Source organism: Pyxicephalus adspersus, chromosome 8, assembly GCF_032062135.1.
Source record: "Pyxicephalus adspersus chromosome 8, UCB_Pads_2.0, whole genome shotgun sequence".
NCBI classification, from domain to species: Eukaryota; Metazoa; Chordata; class Amphibia; order Anura; family Pyxicephalidae; genus Pyxicephalus; species Pyxicephalus adspersus.
The window spans coordinates 42,247,748-42,270,615 of record NC_092865.1 but is presented as its reverse complement, the minus strand read 5'-3'; the positions used below and the strand labels follow the sequence as shown (position 1 = coordinate 42,270,615).

At 37.4% G+C, this 22,868-nt stretch overlaps 1 protein-coding gene across 1 annotated transcript; it reads left to right on the top strand.

The window, feature by feature from the left end:
• The first annotated feature begins 39 nt into the window (after window positions 1-39).
• Window positions 40-14,045, top strand: DESI1 (desumoylating isopeptidase 1). The gene is made up of 6 exons (XM_072420211.1): window positions 40-268; window positions 2,613-2,634; window positions 6,131-6,200; window positions 6,761-6,870; window positions 8,993-9,115; window positions 13,433-14,045. The coding sequence occupies exons 1-6, from the start codon at window positions 178-180 to the stop codon at window positions 13,524-13,526; spliced, it is 510 nt and encodes a 169-aa protein (XP_072276312.1). The 5' UTR covers window positions 40-177; the 3' UTR covers window positions 13,527-14,045.
• The last annotated feature ends 8,823 nt before the right edge of the window (window positions 14,046-22,868 follow it).

Below are 22,868 nucleotides of genomic sequence, written 5' to 3'. Positions count from 1 at the left end.
GCAAATCGGCGTGTCTTCTTCCATGTTGGGATTGTTGTCCTGTGCATGAGCGTGGGTAGGAAGTCAGCTGTGCGTGTGATTGGCCAGGATCACCGCAGTGGGCGTGTCGCTAATAGTGAGCTCTGTCACCGTTACCGGGTTGTCATTCGGTGATCTTTGTGACAGAAGACTTCCATCATGGAAAGTGCTCAGGGTTCTCACAACGTCCGGCTCTATGTGTACGACCTGTCCCGCGGCTTAGCTCGGCGCCTCAGCCCTGTCATGCTCGGTAAACGTAATTTCATTGAATTGTGTGCTGGTAATAATATGAAAGCAGAGTGACGGGTTCTATTGCTTTTTAGTATTGTGAATGGTGCAGTCACCGGGTGACACTAGACTGCTTCTCTTAGAGGACTTTGTAGTCTCCATACTGCCATCTACAGGTATAATGGAGATTTTATTTATATCATTTTGTTTTTTAACCTAAGGTCATAGGAAGTAATTTATTTTTTTTGTCAAAAATAAAATAAAAATGGGAACTTAAGAAAAAAAACGAGTTTTCCATGGATTTGTGTAACAGCCAAGCAATACGAATTTTCGTTTATGATGTAACTATGGCATAGAGCTGTAGATGACCGCACTTTATAAGATTGTGTGATCCCTGCGCTCTCCTGTGTTGCTGGCGCTTTAGTCTTCTTTTTCATTTCATGTGTTCAGCCTCTTGGCCAGGCTAGGATCAGATTACTCTCTGCGTATGCTTTACTTATTCCCTGAGTCATTTTCCTGTACGCTGAGCATGAGCAGCCCAATAAAGAGCGAATGTGCTGCCAGCCAGGTAAGGGACGTTATTAGGAAAAAAAGTCTTCCCTTGTCCTTTTTGTCATGAAAACAACCTCTCAGTACTTTTTACATTTTTTCTACTATCGTTTAACTTTGATTTAATCCCTTTGCATACACAATATTATGTAATTGTCCAAAAAGCCTGTCACATTATCAACCAATGACTTACCTAAGTGCAGGTATTCCCCGGGTTACATACGAGACAGGGACTGTAGGTTTGTTCTTAAGTTGAATTTGTATGTAAGTCAGAACAGGTACATTATTTTAATACATGCAATTAGGACAGATGTTTGTCCCAACATATTATTAGGCGTGGTGTCAGTTACTGTATAAAATCTTCACTGTGAGCTAATCACAAACAAAAGAAAAAAAAAACTTTATGGAGCATAGACATTTATTAACTTCTGGACCAAGCTGTGCTTTGATATGCAAAAAGAAACAACTACAGAGTTTGTCTTGGTCATTAAAGAGTTACAAGAGGCTGCAGAAAGAGCTCACCCCCCTAAGATCACCCACAACCTCATCTGTGTTTAGTAAAAGATTTCTTCTGCAAGTCATGCAAACCGGCTCCCTCCACCATCAAGCCTCCGTCCTGCACACAGCAAGCAGGGAAGCCCCGTTCGTATCTAGGAATGTCTCTATGTTAGATGTTCTTAACCCGGGGACTACCTTTATAGCAAAAGGCAGTGTATGGCAACAATGGACAGAGCAATGGTGAGGCATGTGTACCCCGCATTGCTGGAGAAGGCCAAACCATAATACGTATGCTTCGTACATGTGACGGATGATACATATGTCACAGGGTTTTGCCTGGTCATTCACTGAACAATACTTGCTTGCCCTACCACATGTATTGGATTTCCTGCCAGCATATAAATCCAGTAAAGATATACTAGTCAGTGGGAGAAACCACTGTAGTAGTAGATAGTCACACACCTGGAAATATAAAATGTTTTTCATGGTGGTGGTGCAGAGGAAGTGCCGGGCGCTGCCATCTTCTACCTTCACTTCCTGTCTTCTTGCTCCATCATCCGATCTCCCACTGCGCAGGTGTGAGATTGGGTGACATATCCGCTGTGAAGGGGGAATAAAAATCCGATCTCACTGCCCTTGGTGGAAAAATGCCCCCTCTGCACATGCCCAAGATCAGGGAATGCTCAGAATTAGCATCTAGAGCCTCGCGGGATGTGTGATGTAAGTATCCTGGCAGGCTCTGCGCTCCCATTAAGTCTTGAAAAAAAAACATTTTTACTTTATTTATAAAGGTCGTCTTCCCTTCTATATAAAGTAAAAATGTTGAGTTTAGGTACGCTTTTACAGCAATATGAAAATTCAGATGTATTTAACCACTAATAAAACCACAACTTTAAAAACCTTTTCTTCATTTTACATATATATAGGAATGAATATTTATTGTAAAATACTGGCACATATGAATCATTGATGTAACTGTTTAAAGAAAAGTACTTCTGGCCTATTCCATATAGAGGAAATGCAGCCTGCAGGACCATAGCTGCCAGTCAGAATTTACTTCACCGCTGTGAGAACGGCACACAATGGGTTTTGATTGTTAGCTATGTGTACTGCACTTTGTATGTGAAGCTTTACTGCTTATTCTCTTTTATTGAATGAGCCTGCTGTTGTGCTGGGGACAGATCAATGTTTATGTTCTTAATCTACTTTAAAAAAGAAAAGTACAACAGTATTGGTGAAAAAAAGTATAATCTTTATTCTTTGAAATTAAAGACTTTTCTTTTTTGGATATTTGATTCTTTTTGTTTTTGTTTCCCCAGGTAAGCAGCTAGAAGGAATTTGGTAAGCATTTGCTTATATATTTATTTTTGCTTATATTTAACAGGCAATCATGTGTCGTTAATGTTTTATTTAAATGAAACCACCAGTAATTAGATTATTTTGGATCAACTTTCATTTACAATGTTTTATCATATGAAATACATTCCATAACATCTGTTTTCATATGTGCAGTGATCTTTCAGTTCACACTGTGCCAAGACAAGCCATCTAACTTTTTATCCCCAGCCATACTTTAACTCAAATTTGTTGACTGTAACACAACTTGACATGTACTTCTAGTCACACGCTAACTGCTTCCAATTTTTCCATATATTAAAATGTAGAGCCAAAGAAGGCAAAAATATAGGGGGCAATTTAAAAGCAGTGAATCACATTCACTGAAACATTCCCTGGTGGAAAATCACTTACTACCATTGAAACATGCAGAGCTGGTATATTTTCCACCAGGGAATGTTTTGGTGAATGTTAGACTCACTGCTTTATAAATAAATAAAGACCCCATAGGGTACCGATCTTATTATCCAATATTTATATTACACAGCAATGTGCAAAGTCCATAATCATGTAACTACTCTTCCCTGAAAGGGGCTCACAATCTAATGTCCCTACCACAAGTCATATGTCATTAACACAGTCTAAGTCAATTTGGGGGTAAGCCAACTAACCTATCTTTTTTTTTTTAATGTGGGAATAAACAGGAATACCCGTAGGACCAACACAAACATGAAAGAACCTGCAAACTCCATGCAGATAGTGTCCTGGCCTGGTTATTATTTGAATTTAGCATCACTGTACATTAAATAGGGGTTGCAAGTGACAGATACAGACAGTAACACAGGAGGAGGGGAGGTCCCTGCCTTGAAGAGCTTACAATCTAGGAGGTGGGGGGAGTATTACACAATAGGAGGGGGGATATAGAATGGTTGGAAGTAGTGAAGGTTCTTAGTGAAGAAGTGAAAGAGACAGAAGAAGTAGGAGCAAGCTAAATAGCACAAGGAAGACCATTCCAGAGAGTTGGGGCAGCTCTAGAAAGTCTTGTAGTCGTACGTGTGATGAGGTTATGAGTAAGGAAATCAGTAGTAGGTCATTGGAGGAGCAAAGAGAGCTGATGGGGGGTATTTTTCTATCAGCTCAGAAATGTAAGTGGGGCAAGAACTTTGGAAGGATTTGGAGGCAAAGCACAGGAGTTTGAATTTTATTCTAAAGTGAAATGGAAGCCAATAAAGTGAACTACAAAGAGATGCAGCAGAAGAGGAGCGGTGGGAAGGATGGGTGAGTTGGGCTGCAGCATTCATAATAGATTGTAGAGGGGAGAGTCGGGTTAGTGGAATACCAGAGAGGAAGAGGTTACAGTAGTCCAGACAAGAGATGATAAGATTGTGTACAAAGGAGTCCTATTCTCCTAGTCCTTTTTTTTTTACACAGAACTAAAGGATTGGCTAGTGAGCCGCATCAATCTGTAAAAGATGTTTCCCCACATGGCTTGGTTCTTTACAACAGGTGAATCCAATTCTGGTTTCTAGTATTTAGCATGGAGAGACATTCTCAATTGTCAACATTGCACACAAACACATTTTATTGAACAATGGCTCCTTACCACAGAGCTTAAACAGATCTACTTATATCATTCAGATCTTTGATCAGGTGTGAGATTTTCAGTAAACACAGAACTTGACAGACTCAGTGCACTCCTGTCTACAATACAAGACACACCTGAACAGATCCTGTTGTATGTATGCACACAGCGCTCCTTTAAGGAAAAGATTTATTCACACATTGGGCCTGATTTAATAATGCTCTCCAAGGCGGGAGAGAATACACTATCATCAAGTAACTGAGTGATCCAGCAAACCTGGAATGGATTTGGTCCAGGATTGAAAACATTTACTAACAAACAGCAAATGACTTTTCAGAAATCCAATCCAGGTTTTCTGGGCTACCCACCTTCACAGCTGAAAGTGTATTCTCTCCAGGTTTGATGAGCTTTAATAAATCAGGCCCATTGTGACTCCGGCTCCGCTGACAAGAATCCTGTGGCATATTATTATTATTATTATTATTATTATTATTAATAAACAGGATTTATATAGCGCCAACATATTACGCAGCGCTGTACATTAAATAGGGAATATAAATAAAAGATTTAAAGCTTTCATTGAGGTGTCTTACCAGCATACCATATTCCAGGATTCACATTATGATCCAAACATATAGAGAGGAACTTTGGGCTTTCTATTATTTTAAAACTAAACTCTAGACCAGTTTTCAACCTTTTACCATAGGAAAAACCTTAAAACCCCTTTCTATAATTACTATATCCACAGCTCTCTGTACATTGACATGGTGGTTAGTTGGAAGAATATCACCCTTACAGATAGACAAAAACATCATTGGTGTCACCTAAACTGACCTAAAAAGCACAAATTGTTTATTGCTCAAGGAACCCCTAGCAAACCTTGGAGGAAACCCTTATATGAAATTCAAAAATTATTTAGCTGTGTAACCAGGTCTGGTAATACATTATTTGGAGTTTAAAAGGAAGCAGCAGCGCCAGAAATCAATCAGTGCTGACAGAAACTTTTTTTTGTTTGTTTACCGTGTTAATTACTATGCATTTTATCTTGTTTTTGGCTGGCATTGTGCTTTAGGCAAAGAGCTATAAGTATGACAACACTGAGCAATATCACTATATTAAAACAACAGTAATTCTCCACCTCTTATGAGCTAACACAGACGAATTCATGAAGATGATGGAATAACCGTAACTTTTTTGTTTTGGGAGAATGAGTCCCAACTTTTCCAGTACAGTTTCTTGATTGTCTGGTGAAATCACAGGTCCTTCCTCTACTTTCTTGTGGGCTTTGGACCCCAGAGAGTCTGATAACCCTTGGCTTTTATGAAAATGGAAGAATGATACTGACTTTCATTCTGCAGGAAGAGAAGCAAATCTAGAGACAGCTCTGTGGGCTACAGAGTACAACTTGGGCACTTTTTTCCCTGTGGGCAGGGGAGGGGATTAAAAAGAATATTATAATTCTGCTTAAAAATCAATTTTGCTCTCAGGTGAACTTTTTTAAACTTAACATCACCCATTTGCTAAATAAGTTTAAATTATTAATTAAATATTTGTTATTTTTGTTATGTTATATATTTGTTTTTGTTTTTTTATTAACATTACTAATATATTAGTTATATATATGTACAGCACAGTTAATCAATTATTAAATATCAGTTAGCCTGTGAATTAATATTTAATTGCTAGCTATGTAAAAATACCCTTTGCAATCCTTACAAAATATCGTTTCCTTTAACAAAATTAAAGCACTACTGTTTTAATATGTATGGTACTTCTTTCCTTTAATGTAACAATAATCAAAATTGTATTTATATATATATATATTTATAATATTACACATACCAGTTGAAAATCTATTTGTCTCAATTAATGTACCTTTTCAGTGCTAACATGTTTGTTTCCTTTTCCTTTACATTTCAGGCATACATCTATTATTGTATTTAATGAAGAGTTCTTCTATGGGGGAGGTGGCATCACAAGCTGTCCACCGGTAATACCATGAATTTATGCTATTTGGTTACTGTTTTGTGGGGAAAAAAATAATTCAGAGAGCCTAAAAATGTTTTTCCTATACTTTTTGTTTAGTTTAGTTTTTTTTTTAATACAGTGCTACATACATGATACAATTATATTTGCCAAGGATCATTAAAACTTTTAAAGTTTAGTCTTACACTATTTTGTCTTAGGAAAACAACCTCAGTAAAATGTTGCCTGTCCACTGCTGCTTTGCAGTAGAGGAATGTTCTCTGTGTTGAAGCATTTCTCCCTCTGCAGAGGTCCTAATAGAGCTAGAATTCAATCAACAAGAAAGGTAAAAAAGGATCAAAGGATGATGTTTAGTTTTGACTGAAGAAAACTGTTTCACAAATCTACACATATTGTCATTTGAACACCATTAGTCTTTTCTACTAAATTGCAGATCCTACAACATTTAAAATGCAAGCATACAGCTTTACAACTAATGTCGATAAAAGCCGATGGACAGTATTTGTGGGGGATTACACAAAGTAACCAGTGATATAAAATTGAAATGTTCTTTCTTTATTCTAGGGGGGCACACTGCTGGGTCAACCAGACACTGTGGTTGATCTGGGCAACACTGAGGTGACTGAAGATATCTTCATGGAGTACCTGTCCTCACTGGGGGAATCTGGTTTCAGGTAGGACAGAGTAGTGTATTTTAAATTAATGAGTGATAAAATAATATCCTAAAATTCAATGTACCAATATTTTACCTGATCTGCCTCTTCCTTCTGCCCAGCTACAGAGTTTAGAAACTTATTGCTAAGTTTCCTAGTGTGTGTCGTTGAAGGAGTAACCTTTCTTTTCATAAAAATTTACATCCTGAACACACACATAGAATGTATGCCATTGTTTACATGTACAATCTCTGAACTCGGTTTGAACTATTTTAAAGAAGGTGTGATAGGGAACATGGAAAATATGTGTCCCTTCTTCAATAAAATAAGATTACCTGCCTGTTGGCAATTTGTTTTAAGTATGTTCTCCTCCCTCCATCTTTGGCACTGCATCATCACCCAGGCTTCTTCCATGTTCAGGTCTTCAGTCATCTTGATTGGTCAGGCCACAATGACAACTTACTCACCTTTACCTATTTTTCCAGTAATTTTCACCAGTCTTTGACCTCCACAAAGCGTCTTACACTGCCTTGCATGCATTACATTGAGGTCACACTTTCAAGTGCCACTGAATTAACTCCCAAATGTGTACTTTTGCAGGACCGTTTGAAGAGAGTACGTGTCCACTAGCAAGATGCTTCCGTCAGTTTTAATTTTTTTCCAGTCGTAGTTACAGTTTTGCTACAAACAGAAAAGGCTTATCAAAGTTTTAGCTTTCCCCTACTTCATTTTAGAAAGTGTTATTTTACGGTTTCCATTCAGGAGTTTTCTCTCAAGACAGGATATGAAGGAAATCTAACCAATTTGGTCCTATGACTTTTCCTACTTTAAAATACATTTAAATTTGTCTGGAGATATATTTTGATCACACCAATTTGTACTAAAAATCATAAATGGTTTCCACAACCTCCTTGGCTTTTACCTTGTATGTGTAAATTGCAGCAGATACTGGATCCTCCAGGCCTGACAATGTTTACATTCAGATCTTTGGCCGTGGGTCCATGCTGCATCTGAGGTCTGTTGGGGAGGGAACCTATATTGAGAGGTGGAGAACCTTTATACCAATGTTTCTCAACAAGAGTTGTATAGAACCTGAAGGTTCCTCCAGAAGTTGTTAGGGGTTCCTTGAGCAATGAGGAAATTGTGCCTCTCAGGTAAGTTTACCCAATGATCATTTTCGGCTTTCTATAAAGGTGGCATTGATCCCAACAGCCAGCAATGAAAAGGACATTTATGCCACTGACCACCACACTAATATACTGTGAGCCATGATATAGTAATTATAGCAGGGGTGTCCTGAGACCTCAAAATTATTTAGGGTTTCCCCATGTTTTTAGGTCGGGAAATACTGCTTTACACTGAAAAGGTTTATAAAAACACACACACATACATTTCTAAAATATGACTTGTTACGTTTGAAACCCTGGTAAAGTGTTGATGCCTTACCAGGGCACTAATCCCCACTGTAACTCTGTATCCTTCACACATAGACAGACCCCTTCTCATTTCAGCAAGTTACACCATTTATTCACTTAGATGCCACCCCCCTGACCCCCCCCCCGGGTATGCAAAGAATGGAGTCTGTGTTGACAGGAGTTGATGGAGAATTAGGAACCCACAAAACCGTCCATAGGACATGCAAATTGTAGGATGGAGCTAAAGATTGTACATTAGAGTCAGCCAGTCATACAATGTATCAGGGGATTAGGGTGTTCAAGGTCAAGGCAAGGGTCGGTCCAGGTAACGGGCAAATTGAGGTCAGACGGAGCAGGGTTAGCAACAAGTAGAAAATGGATAATCACATTTTTGGCAGGTTTAGAACTAAACTCTAACACAAGAATATTTTTTAGCCTAACCAGAGGCTCAGAAAAGTGTCAGGAAGGACCAGACCCCAGAGTCTGCATGTGCTCTTGCCAGAGAACAATTTAGCCACATGCATACCTGCACGGACAAAGCAGAGCACTGGATAACTGGGCTGCAGAGGGAAGATGACTGTTTGTGAGCAGCTGGGCATAGGTACAGTAACTCTGCTGACATTCTGATAATTGCATATGGCACATGCAATAAATGTTCTCAGTATATAGTGCATCAAATCATTTTGGCACCCTTAAGTCAGTGCTTGTCAAATTTTTTCTTTCCACAGTGGGGAGTCCTACAACTTATTTGATCACAACTGCAATACCTTCTCTAATGAAGTTGCTCAGTTCTTAACGGGGAGGAAAATCCCTTCCTACATAACAGAACTACCGTCTGAGGTCCTTTCAACGTAAGTGATTTTCTTTTTCTCAGTATATAAAGACAGACATTAACCACTTGGGAATCCTCAATGGCTCATTGTTTTTGTGGGTCCCTGCTGACACCAGTGCTAGAACTGCTCACAATTTGGTAGTGAATATCCTGTGCTAAGCCAAGGAGCTGAAACAACCAGCCTTTGATCTTGCTACAAGCCTACCTTAGGAGCTCTTGTACCATACACTTACAAGTGATCTCACAGCACATCCTCCCAGTATGGACAGAGCTGTTCCTGCTTGTCCTTACAGCAGTAGTTTACGGCCGCCTGCAACTAGTATTGGATAACTATTGGAAAATATCTGTTTCTGAACATCTGCACGGGAGGGATCAGTAACATTACAGCGTTCCGAAATATGTTGGCGCTATATAAATTCTGTTTAATAAATAATAATGATAATAATATTAATATTAAAGCCCATTAGCTGATGATTTTACTGGCATTGCAGAAATAAATAGATTTGTTATGAACATTTTTCCTATCACCTACAAAAAAAAGATTCCCTCCCAAATTTAATCCCCAAGCCAAAAGAATGATGCTGGTTGATCTGGATAACGTGTTTAATGCATATACATCAAATATTCACTTTAATAGGTGGAAGATCAGAAGCGTCAAAAAAGCGTTATAGTAAGCATATTAAAGTCTTATTATTGTGCTATTTTGTGCCCTTGTCATTAGACTTAGGGCTGTATTTAAAAATTATTACCTTGTGCATTCGTCTAAAATTCACTGATAGATCAAATCCCTCTACACTTCTCGTTTCAGTTCCTAATAATACAATTACTTGTTCTGCCACCTGGTGGACATAATCAAAAGTGCACAGTTGTCACAATAGTAAAGGAATAGGAAATAAACGAATATTAAGAATGAATTTAGAGCGAATAGACAGGAATCATTTATAAATAGAACCCCTAAAGTGGGACTAAGGTAAAAACAAAAAAGTCACCTACCTTTACTTTCACAGATCCCTCTGAGACTGTCTTCCATACAGTCCCGCGTCCTGGTTTCTTGCTTCGTCCCAGTGAAAGCAGTGGGCTCCGCCATCTTTTTCGTTCTTCTACTGGTTATATAATCCGATCTTGCACTGCGCTTGCGTGAGATCGACACCTTTTTTTTCAATGATAGAAAGGCACCCTGTGTGCATGCCCAGTCCTTGGGCATGTGCAGAAGGAGCAGCCTAAAGTCTCCTGGGATTTGTGACGTATGTTCTCATTCAGTCTTTACAGCCATGACTGAGGGGAGGGGCTTAGCATTTAATGAAAAGAAAAAAAAACAATTTTTTACTGTAAATAGAAGGCTTTTCTATCTTTCTATATAAAGTAAGAATTGTGGTGATCGGCCCACTTTAATGTTAGTGCAATGCTAACAACGAAAACCCCCCTACAGTAAACCATAAGCGTCGGCTTTGAGGTTTACATTTCCCTGTGTTACAAAGGTTGCACTTTTGATGATAACATTTTAATTAGAAAACTTTATTAGTTTTGGGTTAAATATGACAATGCACAATGTTGTGTTGGAAAAAATACAGAAACATTTTTCTTTTTTTACATTAGGAAAAAACAATAATTGTATTAAGAATTAGGGCTGGGTCTACATGGACGTTTTGTAAAAAGGCATGTAAACGTTTCTACTGCATTTATAAGCGTTTTTATGCACTTTTTTAACGTTTTAAAACTTTTTTTAACTGCTGGAAAACGCTGAAAAACCTCTATGCCGTGTTCTACAAGCGTTTTAGCACTTGGTAGAAATGCAAATTGTAACCCTGGGAAGTGATTTCTGCAAGTACAGGAAGTACATACATCGCTGCATACATGTGATAATGTGATCATGCAAGAGTACAGTGACAAATGTAACAGTATACACAGAATAGAGTCAAAAGAGTGCAAAGTGAAGCACAATTAAAGACAATGACTACACACAAGTGATAAAGAATGACATCATTTGCAAGTGTGAAAAGCACCAAAAGGAAACACAATGGCAGACAATCTTCACACGTGCCAGGCATAGGTGTTAATTTTTAACAGCATAGTACATGTAATTATTCATGCATGACACATAGAATAGTGACACAGGACATTGTTAAAACATTTGTAAAAAGCCTCCATTGAAATCAATAGAAGCTTTTTTATTGACAATTTCTAGCATGCATAAACGTAGGAAAACGCTCCCATTAAAATTAATGGACGCGTTTTCCCGCAATTTACCAGCGTTTTAATTTTTTAAACGTTTAAAATAAAGCTCAAAAACATGCCTGAAGGAAACGTCCTGGTGTAGATTAGCCCATTGGAATGCATGGGGACTTCAAACATGGGCTTTAAAAGCCTCAGGTTAAACGCTGGGGAAACAGTCCGTGTAGACTAAGCCTAAGACAATTAAAATGTGTATAACCAGAATATTGCTAAAATGAAACTGGTTGCAACTGGTTAAAAAAAAGGTTACAATTTACAAACAAAGTGGTTTTATAATGACAAAATCTATGGTAAAAAATCAAACCCATAGCATCTCTATATCTATTACAAATAATACTCCTAGAGATTTCTGAACATAGCCAATATTGTATAGTTTGCAGTAAGCACCTTCCTATATTGAATAAACTGGAAACTTCAAACATGAAGTTTCCAAACAGAGCAGCAAGACGACAGTAGTGAAAGATCCCGGCACACTGTGTACTTGTTTGGATGACACAGACTGCTCTATTACCAGCAGACAAGGTGCGCTGTCATCACTGATTGAGGCTGTCTGGCTTTCCAGCTCCAGAGAAGGCCATGACGCACACATTAGGTACACAGAGAAGGTCATGCCTTGACACACAAACACAGCAGCACTCTAGCACCTGCACTGGTGACACAGAATCACAGTACCAGCAATATATTTTATTTTTGGAATCCATTGTGTAGCTTCTGTCCACTCTTTACAGAGAACTGTATATACATAATGCCTGTGGCTACAATTTAAGCTTCATTCAAAATGTCTTTATTTGTAGCTCCTTCATTGTGCTATATAAGTGCTAAAGCTACGGGTATAAACACCATATCTGTGACAATGCAACAAATAACGGGCATTTAGTTTTATAGCCATGTAGCTGCTCTGCTACCCTCCAGTGTTCAGTCATAAACGGTGAAAACCTTGTTGGGAACAGTCCAAGTAATCCACACAAACAAATCAAAACATGTCCATAAATTAGGTTGTGTAATAAAGTGGAACGGCACAGTGAATAAGTATTATACACATGAAAAAAGGAGGTACAAAAAGGCTTTGAAAGACAAGAAACCTGATGAAATCTGTCAGTATTTAGAAAGCAATCCTGTCCCCTATCAGTGCAAATTTAATATAGGTTTAGTTTAATTTCAAGCATCCCATGATAGGTAAAAGCAAAGAGCCCTCTCAAGACCTTTGCAACTATATTGTTGCAAAACATACTGGTGGCATTGGTTACATTTCTAAGCTTCTGAATGTTTCAAAGAGCCGTGTTTGGGGATATTATTGCACACCCCATGTTTGGAAGAGTAATAACATTGTACATCACCTAAAAAACATCATACCAACAGTGAATTTTGGAGAAGGGAATTTCATGGTGTGGGGCTGTTGTTTAGCATGTAGTACTGGCGGACTTAATATAATTGAAGGAAGGATGAAAGGAGAAATGTACTAGGACATTCTAGATAAGAACCTGCTGACATCTATTAGGATGCTGAAGATGAAACGGGTGGACATTTCAGCAAAATAATGATCCCAAACACACAGCCAAGAAAATACTCAATTGGTTTCAAAGAAAGAAAATAAAGCTGTTAGAATGGCCCAGTCAATCACCCCGCTTGAATTCAATCGAAAAACTATAGAAAGTTCATTAAAGAGGCTCCCGGAACCTTCATTATGGTTTGTGTGGAAGAATTGGCCAAAATCACACCTGAGCAATGCCTGCGACTATACAGGAGACATATTGAAGCTGTCATTACCAACAAAGGCTTTTCTGATACGTATTAAATACATTTCATTATGAGCGTTCAATCCCTGGTAACTTTATTACACATAACTTTATTAATTAATAGACTTGTTTTGATTTCGTTCTATGTGTAGATTGGGTAGCACCATTGGAAATATATTTCCAAACGTTAACATGTTCAATACTTATTTCCCCTGCTGTGTGTGAGATATATATATATATATATATATATATATATATATATATATATATATATATATATATATATATATATATATATTAAATATTAAGTGCTTGTTGCTTTATCAGTTCGTAATGTTACTTAAGTCTCTTTTAACTTTCTTTTTTAGACCATTTGGACAAGCACTCCGTCCTGTCTTGGATTCCATTCAAATTCAACCACCTGGGGGAAACAGTTTTAACAGGCAAAATGGTCCAAGTTAACTGAAGCTCATTTTGGCTTGGGCAATGCCCCAATTTTTAACTTATATATATATATTTTTCATCTGTTAGATGCATACATGTTCTTTTTTTTTTCATTCCATTTACCTTTTTGTGCCATTTTTTGAGATGGTTCATAGTTTTTCATACCATAAAGGTTTTTTTTTAACTGACAAAGTGTTCCTTTCCTAAAACCACTCAAGACTTGAAGATGTTCACACCTGTATTTAAATAGACAAGCTGCTATACCAGTTTCACCTGCTGTGTGAACTTTAAAATTGGGTGCTTGAGTGCACTCCTAACTAACTAAGGGAGACACATTAAACAGTTTATAGTGTACAACCACTGTCAATTCCATAAAAAGCTAGAGTATTTTATTTTATATATATATATATATATATATATATACCGTGTTTCCCCGAAAATAAGACACTGTCTTATATTTTTTTTGGCTCCCAAAAACACACTAGGTCTTATTTTCAGGGGATGTCTTATTTTTCCATGAAGAAGACTACTATATATATATATATACACAACCTGCCAAACTACCTGAATAGAATTATGTTTTCCGAATACAATGTTTTGTTTATTTTTTTATAATGTTGAAATCCTATTTTTCTTTCACTAGATGGCAAAATAATAGAAAGAAAGCTATTATTTTTGTATTGGTTATTACACTTTGTTAAATACCTGACTTATAACAGTTATGTGACCTAGTCTCCCATTACATGTGCGGTGTAGGTTCACAAACACACAATGCAGTGACAGTATACCACATGCAAGTATAAAGGTTACCATGGGTAGTGTTCTTAAAAACATTGTGTTTGAACTTTGTACCTTCTTTGATGAGTAATGAAAAGTACTTAAAAACAGTGCTTCAGGCTGTTATTTTCTCAGTATCGAGGTTGTTTTTCTGCAGGTTAACCTTTATCCTATTATTTTGCTCACTGTCTCCGATTTATTGGCCATAACATTTTGTTATTGCCCTATTTTATCTCCCTTCAGGTAGTCAGATCTAAATGGCTACAAATGATGTTATTCCTTAAAGTTAATTGCGGTCTTTAATGACACAATGTTTTCATCATGATTGTGCAACTTTTCATTTACTACAAGCCCATCAATAAATGTATTATTATGTTATTGGAAAGAAGAGTGAACAAATCATTGGTTGCAGAGATTTTTGTCATTCATAGCAGTGTTAATTCTTTCTACACTACCGTCCAATACTTTGACTAAAAAAAGATTTTCATGCATCTAGGCATTTGGCAGTTAAGATGGAGTATTTACTTGGAAAGCCTGAAACACACAAATTGTTTGTGGCCATTTGATTATTGTCAATATACTGTAACTGCTGCAATGCTTAGCCCCAAACATTACAACACCTATTTATACCATATTTGTCAGTTCCCTCTACTCTTTTTATGTCTCTTAAGCATGATCATCAAACTGTGCTATTGTAACAGATCCTTGTGGCACTTCAGTGATTCCTAAAAAACTACTGATTTATTTCTTACTTGCAAAAGGAATAGGGATAGCAATAGCACAGTTTGCAGTATCTGTTGGCAATTTACACAGTTGTTACATTTGTAAAATAAAGGTGCTTTGGCCCCAAAACTGTAGCAAGCATTCAAAAATCATAAATGGCATATGTACTATGCACAAAATGGCCCCTATAGTGTATAGGGGTATATTTAATATAATATAACTGAACCCAAAATAATGTTTGTTAGCTTTAGAAGGATTAGGGAAAGGTTTTTTTATGCCTCACTTTGTCTTCTATTGTTAGTGATCCTTGATGTGAATGTAAGGCAAACCCTCCACCATGATTTTGCCACTACCAGACTACTGATGTCCTATTTTAGGGAAATATTATTCTTGTTGATATTCCCAGACTAACATAAAAGGTTAATTTGATAAGATTTTAAGTAAATAATTTGTCTAATTATAATGGTAACAAATTGTGACTGCAATATCCCAGTCCCTAGAAAACGCACCTCGGGTGTCTATGTAAGATGAGTTTACTACAGTTTGACTACGTATGTGTAGATCATATTTTTTGCGATATGTTTGTGATACTAGCAATATATTAAATTAGAGAGTGGTGTTAGTAGGAGCTTGGAATTAACTCCGCTGATGTCACATCAGTGGAGCAATTAAATAGGAAATATTTACGAAAATGGGACTTTTAAGACATCTTTTACTTAATGGCAGATTTAAATTTAATATGCCAGCAACCCGATGTGTTTCCCAGAAGAATAATAACTCTGCTTCATTATCTCAAATGCAACCCCTGATGAGTTAATATTCTGTGTGTTAAGTTACATTGACTCGCCAACACATGCTGACTGATGGCCTGGAGACAGAGAAAGAAGGAGAAAAACGGACCTTGGTTGATGTCCTGAGTAGCTGTGTTTCTAGCATGTGCCAGATCACAAAAAGTTATTTTTTAGCCTGCTTGAAAAAAAAGCCTGATCTAGGGAAAATGTCCAGCAGCCCTCTGCAGGTATGCCATTGACAAATCCTCCATTTTCATTTCTGCCTTCTCAAAAATCTTCAATGAAATCTGCAACAGGACCATGCCTCTGCTCCGCCTCCTATTGGTATTCTGAGGCCAGATTTTAAGGGTGCAGAGAAGCATAAAAAAAACTAGCTAAATTTCTTAGCAATTTCAAATAAAACTTGTTTGGGGTAAAGAATAGCACTGCAAGTAAGCATTTACAATACTTCATTTAAGTTGGTATCAGAGTCACTTGAAAAATGTGTATTTACTTGTAGTGTTAGCATATGGGTCACACAAGAATTACTTCTCATTTCATTTGCTTGCTCTTCCATATTTCATGGGGCATTTCATATGCAGATTTTTTATTGTATAGGTTGTGTTGTATCCAGTCAGTCTGAGACAGCTGACAGGAAGGAGCACAAGCTCCTGGATCTCAATAAAATGCAGTTTAATGATTTCAGTAATGCAGTTGTAAATATGGTATAAGACCATATATCTGTGGGATGACTCTAATAGCAAATCTTCCCTGGTGCATTCACCAAGTTCAGTAAAGAGTCTAGTATGTTGCAATGTGAAATCACAGAAATGGTTAACAGCAACTGAGCATACATTTGTATATTTTAGGTGTAAACAAATATGTTGCAACCTTCATTCTATTGGCACCTTTAATGTTGATGTTTTGTATGTTTGGCCTTCAAGAAAATAATTGACAATACCTATATTATTTTCTAATGTGTCTGGATTGAAAAGTTGTGTAAGAGCTCCTGGTCTTATTAGGAAAATATGGTGTTCCATATGATATTCATAATGTGTAGTTCCTCAGGATTGCTGGCATTGTTCTAGAACCTGACATATTAAAATACTACTATTACTGTAAGTGGGGTTTATAGCTTCACCCCCATCCTACCTCATTACAGCACTTTTTACAATACTTTAAAATATGAGTACCTGAAAAGTTATGATTATATGTGGATTAAGGCTATTTAGTGGGAGTTAAAAAAAACACAGCTTCACTTAAATGCCATATAGACATTGGATGCACATCAGATTACTGCCACTGGAAACTATGTTTTGTGATGTGGCAGGATAATGAAGGAGCACTGTACACAGAATGCTGTTCTGGTGAAAGAAGAAGGGGAATACTAATGAGTGGCTCCCAATTTTCCCTTTAGTAATGCACTCAGCAAAGGCCATTTTCCCTTGTGATTTGAGAGTATGGTCAAACTCTGCAAAAAGAGCACTTCTTCCCTACAAACCCTAAGAATAAAACTATGCTTTATGCTGCCAGGACACTGGCTTTTCTGTTAAAGCTGTGGCTGAAAACAAAAGACATTGAATACCTTTTTTTTTCATGGTTGAAATGTATTGAACTAAAATGAAAGTGTAGCTGGGCTTTAATTTTATGCTGCCGTCCTAATTGACTGGTAATGTAAAATTTTCGGCTGCTTGAAGATAAAGTGATTAAATCTGCAGAGCCGGCTATAGGGGTAGAAGATGCTTAACACAGACACCCACTCATCACATTTTACAAACTGTACAAAATGTAAGGCAGGGGTCCCCAACGGGGTCGAGAGAAGGGCCCCCCTCAGCCGGGTCGAGATAAGGGCCCCTCTTGGGGGGGTGCACCGGCCAGAGACGCGGACCACTTCCCCTGGAGACATGGCAGGCTCAGTGTTCCTGGACACAACCCCCCCACTCTTCCATCAGGCTCAGACCTGCCATGGGAGAATGGACAGGTTCTGGCATCATGATGTCACTCTGGGGGAAGTTACTTCCCCTTTGAGTGACATGCTCCCTGCACATGCACGGTCTGGAGTGGTCTGCGAGCTCCAAAAGGTTGCGGAGCACTGATGTAAGGTTTTACAGACCACTGCCCTGCCCTTTGAGTCAAGCAATTTATGTTTCGTTTTATGTTACATGATACCTGAATGCTAAATTGCCATGCAAGTCAATTTGTTATACTTCATACAAATGACATACATACATACATAACAGGACACCTTTGCTGTAATTTATTTAATAAGGCAGTTTTGGAGCCCTTAGAACAAAATAAATATCAGTCCTGGTACAAAGTACTTCACTTTAGATGCCACACCATTTTGCACTTTAAATTCTGAAAGAAGTTGTCACAATAATGCAGCTTTTCAGTGTGACAACACAATATACCTCAGTTTGTTTTTGTTTTTTTATCAAGTTGTTTAGATCTTGCTGACTGTGCCCAAATTATTTGTTTACTTTTAGATATTCTTGCATTTTGGAAGTTGAGCATTTGTGATTTTCTACTAAATTTAATTCTAAATTTAAATGTATTACCAAAATGGCAAACAAATACACTTTAATGACCTAACGTTTTATTTAAATGTATTGTTTTTTTTTTTTGCGACCACCATTTTGTGTAAATGCTGCAGTCATTACAAATGTGTTTCAGTCTTCATGTAGAGTTGTTGCCCAACCCGAAATTGAACAAAACAAATTCTAATCAGCTAAATATGTGTTTAGAAACAAAATGGTGGACAGAGTATTTGTTTCATGGCTTAGATGTTATTGCACACTCCATTGAAACTACTTCCTCTCAACTATGAATGCAGTATTTCCTCTCATCTCTGAGTTTAGCCAGTGGAAAGTTTAATCAGAAGTGACCATGGGCCATGCAATGTAAGAAGGCCAATAGATATCTGATTACATTTTCTAAAGAATGTAAAATGCAGAAGGTGCTGGAACTTTACACGGAACTTTAACTTTAGACGGAAAAAAACATGTATGACGTTTTTAAAGCACAATGACTCAGAGGCCACTTGCATGAACAATCGCCCTAATTAGAGGTCCACAGAAAATATTGGTAAAAGAATATAGTGAGCCACACCAAACCATTTATTATGACCATCCGCAATTGTATTGTCTAAAAACAACATTATTTGTTGAGTTATCAGTCCACATTTCTAAGCATCCCAGACTACAGTGGAAACCATGTGTCTCTACGAGGTAGGGCAGGAGGAGGAAACTAAAAGGCATGAGAGGCAGGGGCTATGTAAATAATTGCTCAAACACAATTACACAATAGGTTTCAGAAGTTCTGTTTCAAGGATAATACCTAGAATTTACACCAATAAACATATTTGCTTTAAGAATTTGCTTTGTTTCATTTTGAGTTTAGCTTAGATAAACCCAAATAAAAGTAAAAACAAAAGTCAGAAACCCCAAGATATTGTTGCATAAATTCCAAAGAACTATAAAACTGCGCATGGCTCTGCCCACTGCTCCTCTGGTAAATGTGAATTTTAGGTTGCCTTCTATTTTACAGCTTAACCATACACATTTTATTAGGTTCACTTTCTGTGAGGTTTTAAACCTCATTAGGAAGATTCCCAAAAGTTGGAGGTGCAGTTGTCACCTAGACAGGAAGGCATGTGCAGCATTTAAAGCAGTGTCAAAAGTTCTCTTTCTTCACTCTCCTAAGAGGGTTATTTGGGCTGTGTCACAGATGGATTTAAACCATACTTAGGTATCTGGTATTTATTCAATATGGGATTCTATAACATTATATTTGTCACATTTAATTATTCTGTTTGAAATGTATGTATTAACATTTTTAACTGGATATATAGTTGCTATAAAATTATATTAGCATATGAGTTGTTTCCCGGTACAAACGTACTATTACCCACATTAACTAATAGGTAAATCTATGAATCTGTTGACAACGTTTCCAACATTATATTTATTATTATTGGTCTTTTTTTGGTAATGTAAACTGAAATGTAATCAAGTTTATGTAGGGTGTTCTGCTTTTAACATACAGTGTAATAGAATTTTTCACTTGTATTAACATTCTTCAGTGTAATTTTCCATTAAAATAAAGTTTTTAGTGTGTAATAAAATACGTTGTAATATCTGACGCTCTATGCCTATTTTATTATTACAATGATGTAACAGTTGTCACTATAAACAAGCATGACTTGTTAAAATTAAATAAAAAATTTAAACTGCAACTCTGCAGCCAAGGTTCTGCACAATGCTAAGAGGTAAATTGCAACAGTCCTTTTAAACCCCACATAAATACTGTATGTCATTTTTTTCTTACATTTATTTGTTCTTTTTTTGGTGCCCTAACATGCTGGGGGCTTACAAATGGTCTGAGGAACTGGAGGAACTGTATTTACATTTAGAGGTGCTTATAACACGAATAAATATGTACCTGCTAAAATCTGTTTCTAACTTGACCGTGTGTTACTCGAATCAAATCTTAAGCCTAAAGCCCCAATCACACCTGTGTTAAGGTAGTCCATTCATTTTTAAGTGGCCTTTTAGTGTAAGGCTGCATACACACATCTAATAATTGTAGTTGGAAAGGATCTTCCACAATACTTTCCAATGACAAAAGACTGAAAGATGCATGAAGGAGCACTGTACATACAGTGGTGTTCTGCTCTATGGAGAGAGGAGAACAAATGAGTGGCGCACTCTCTCCCCTTCACTTCTATTAGATCATTCATCGTTCGTGGACCCACGAGGACAGATCCATGAACGACGAGCACTATACACACGCCAGATACGGTACTCGTCTGAAATCAGCCGTGAGGCGATTATTGGACGAGAATCATCTGACTTGTGTACATAGCCTAAGCCTTTAAGTACAACAAACGCAGAGCTACACAACATAATTGCATTGTACTACAATGTTTCTTGGGGGCCATTCCAAGTAAATGCCACTGCACTGGACTACCCATGTGAAATATATTGTGGTAATGCATGGTAAAATAGACAGTACCATAAAAAATAAAACACTGAAAGTAACACTGGTAGTTGTGATTGCAGTAAAAAGGGCCCAAAATTGTTATTGTACCTTAGGTCCAATTTGTCCTTAATCTGGGATAGCTGAGGTAATAATTATTAATCGTAAACAAGTTGTCATGAATTCAACCTCTAATCCTTTTTTTCTTTTGCAGCATTCTTTATGGTATCCTAGCACAGCTGCTGTCTTTGGTGTTCAGTCTACCTGTGTAAGTTACACATATATAGGCCTTATGTAATTACAGACAAAGGCTCCCACCCAACAGGTATGTTTAAAGGTGTGATTCTAAAAGAGATTGTACAGAAACTGCACATTTTTCCAGCTTTAATTAAGCTGAGGCGTGGCAGATCCAGTACTGGGCAATGTTTACTTCTATGTGGCCATTATCGCATTGACTGCATAAAAGAGTTACCATTCAGAATCATTGCTAAGACAGCCTGCCAATGATTGGTATGTACATTACAGTGTGATACAGTAATCTGTGCATTACAGGTAAGGCACCACATGAATGTGAACATGGACTTACCCGCAGGTTGCAGATGTACACAGACAGGGAAGGAGCATATTCTCTTTTCTGTTTTTTTTATGTATCTGTAATTGTACTGGCTGCATCTCCTGTTTGGTGTATGATTCGTTGTCTGGTAAGGTGTGGACTGAGTACAGCCTTCTCTAGGGAGATTGACAATATATCTCCATTTTATTATTTATTCTTAGGTAAATACACTACAGTAAATTACTTTTTAAAGTATACCTAAACACACATGATAGATGAGCTTAGAGGGTCCCCTTCCCCCAGCTGCTCTTTGTTACAGTAAGTACTTTCAGGTAAGGTATGAAGCAAAATTCACACCCTCCTCCTACTGGCTGCTATATGTTACACTCAAAAAAGCATTAAATTGCAACAAAAATATGTAAATAAAAAGGAAAGACATACATGCATTTGGTTTTCTTTTTAAATTATCTTTAATTGATATGTAATGTTTGATCCAGATTTTGGCAGGCTTAGCAAATTAAAATATTGCTCTTAGTTTGGTCCCATAATCTTAAAACCTGTCCCACTTGGAAGGGGAGGGGGGTACAACACAGCTCTGAAGGTTATTTGGGCATGCAAGCTGTTTCATCTAAACACAAATTGATACTATATAAAATAGATTTATGTGGTTTATGCTTGCAGGCAGAACACCTAATGGTGTTTTGGTAAACAAAGTATGCTGTGTATATGTTTTTGTGTGCAGTGCATGATTGTATGTATACAGTAAAATTCATGAACTGGTTCATTTAGCAGGGAATAATGATCTGGTGATTATGTCTAGTTACAGGACCGCCATAAAAAGATATACACCTACTCCCCATTTTACATCTGCAGAAAGTACTGCCTAGCTTCAAACAGCCCATACATCTTCCTCCAAAATATCAATAATATGAGGGGGCACAACATCTACAGTTATAGTCTGAGATGTCAGACGCATTACCTTATAAGAATGTTCACAAACCACATCCATTATCAGGGCTAATCATAATGGTTGAAATTAAACCAATGGATATCATGCTTAATAAATTGGAACTTTAGTCCAAAAAATATATAAACCAGTCTGTGTTCTCTCTAAAAATCATCTCGCAGCTAGCTCAGAAATTTTGAAAGCTTATTGATGGGAAGCCAAATATATCTGTTCTGAATGAAGTGAATGAGAAAAGCAGAATAGCATCTATTCTTGCTAAGCCTCCAGGAATAACAAATGATGAATATGTTTTTAGTACAACAACCAGTGAGAACAGTGCCTACTGCCACATGGAGTAAATGCCTTCCATGGCTCCTGATTGACTGCAGTTACCACAGCATGCACCGGATTATACAGTCCTGTCTGTGGTAGGTGAGACTCACTGTGCTGGCCAGCACCCTCTGCACCCACTTGTCCCTTTAGACCTGTGTGTGTTTACAATTTCTTTATTGCAATATGGATCCCAGGTGTCCCTTGTAGCATGAATCTCTCTTTATTACAGGTGTCCCTTGTAACATCCTTCCCTCTGTATTACAGGTGTCCCTTGTAACATC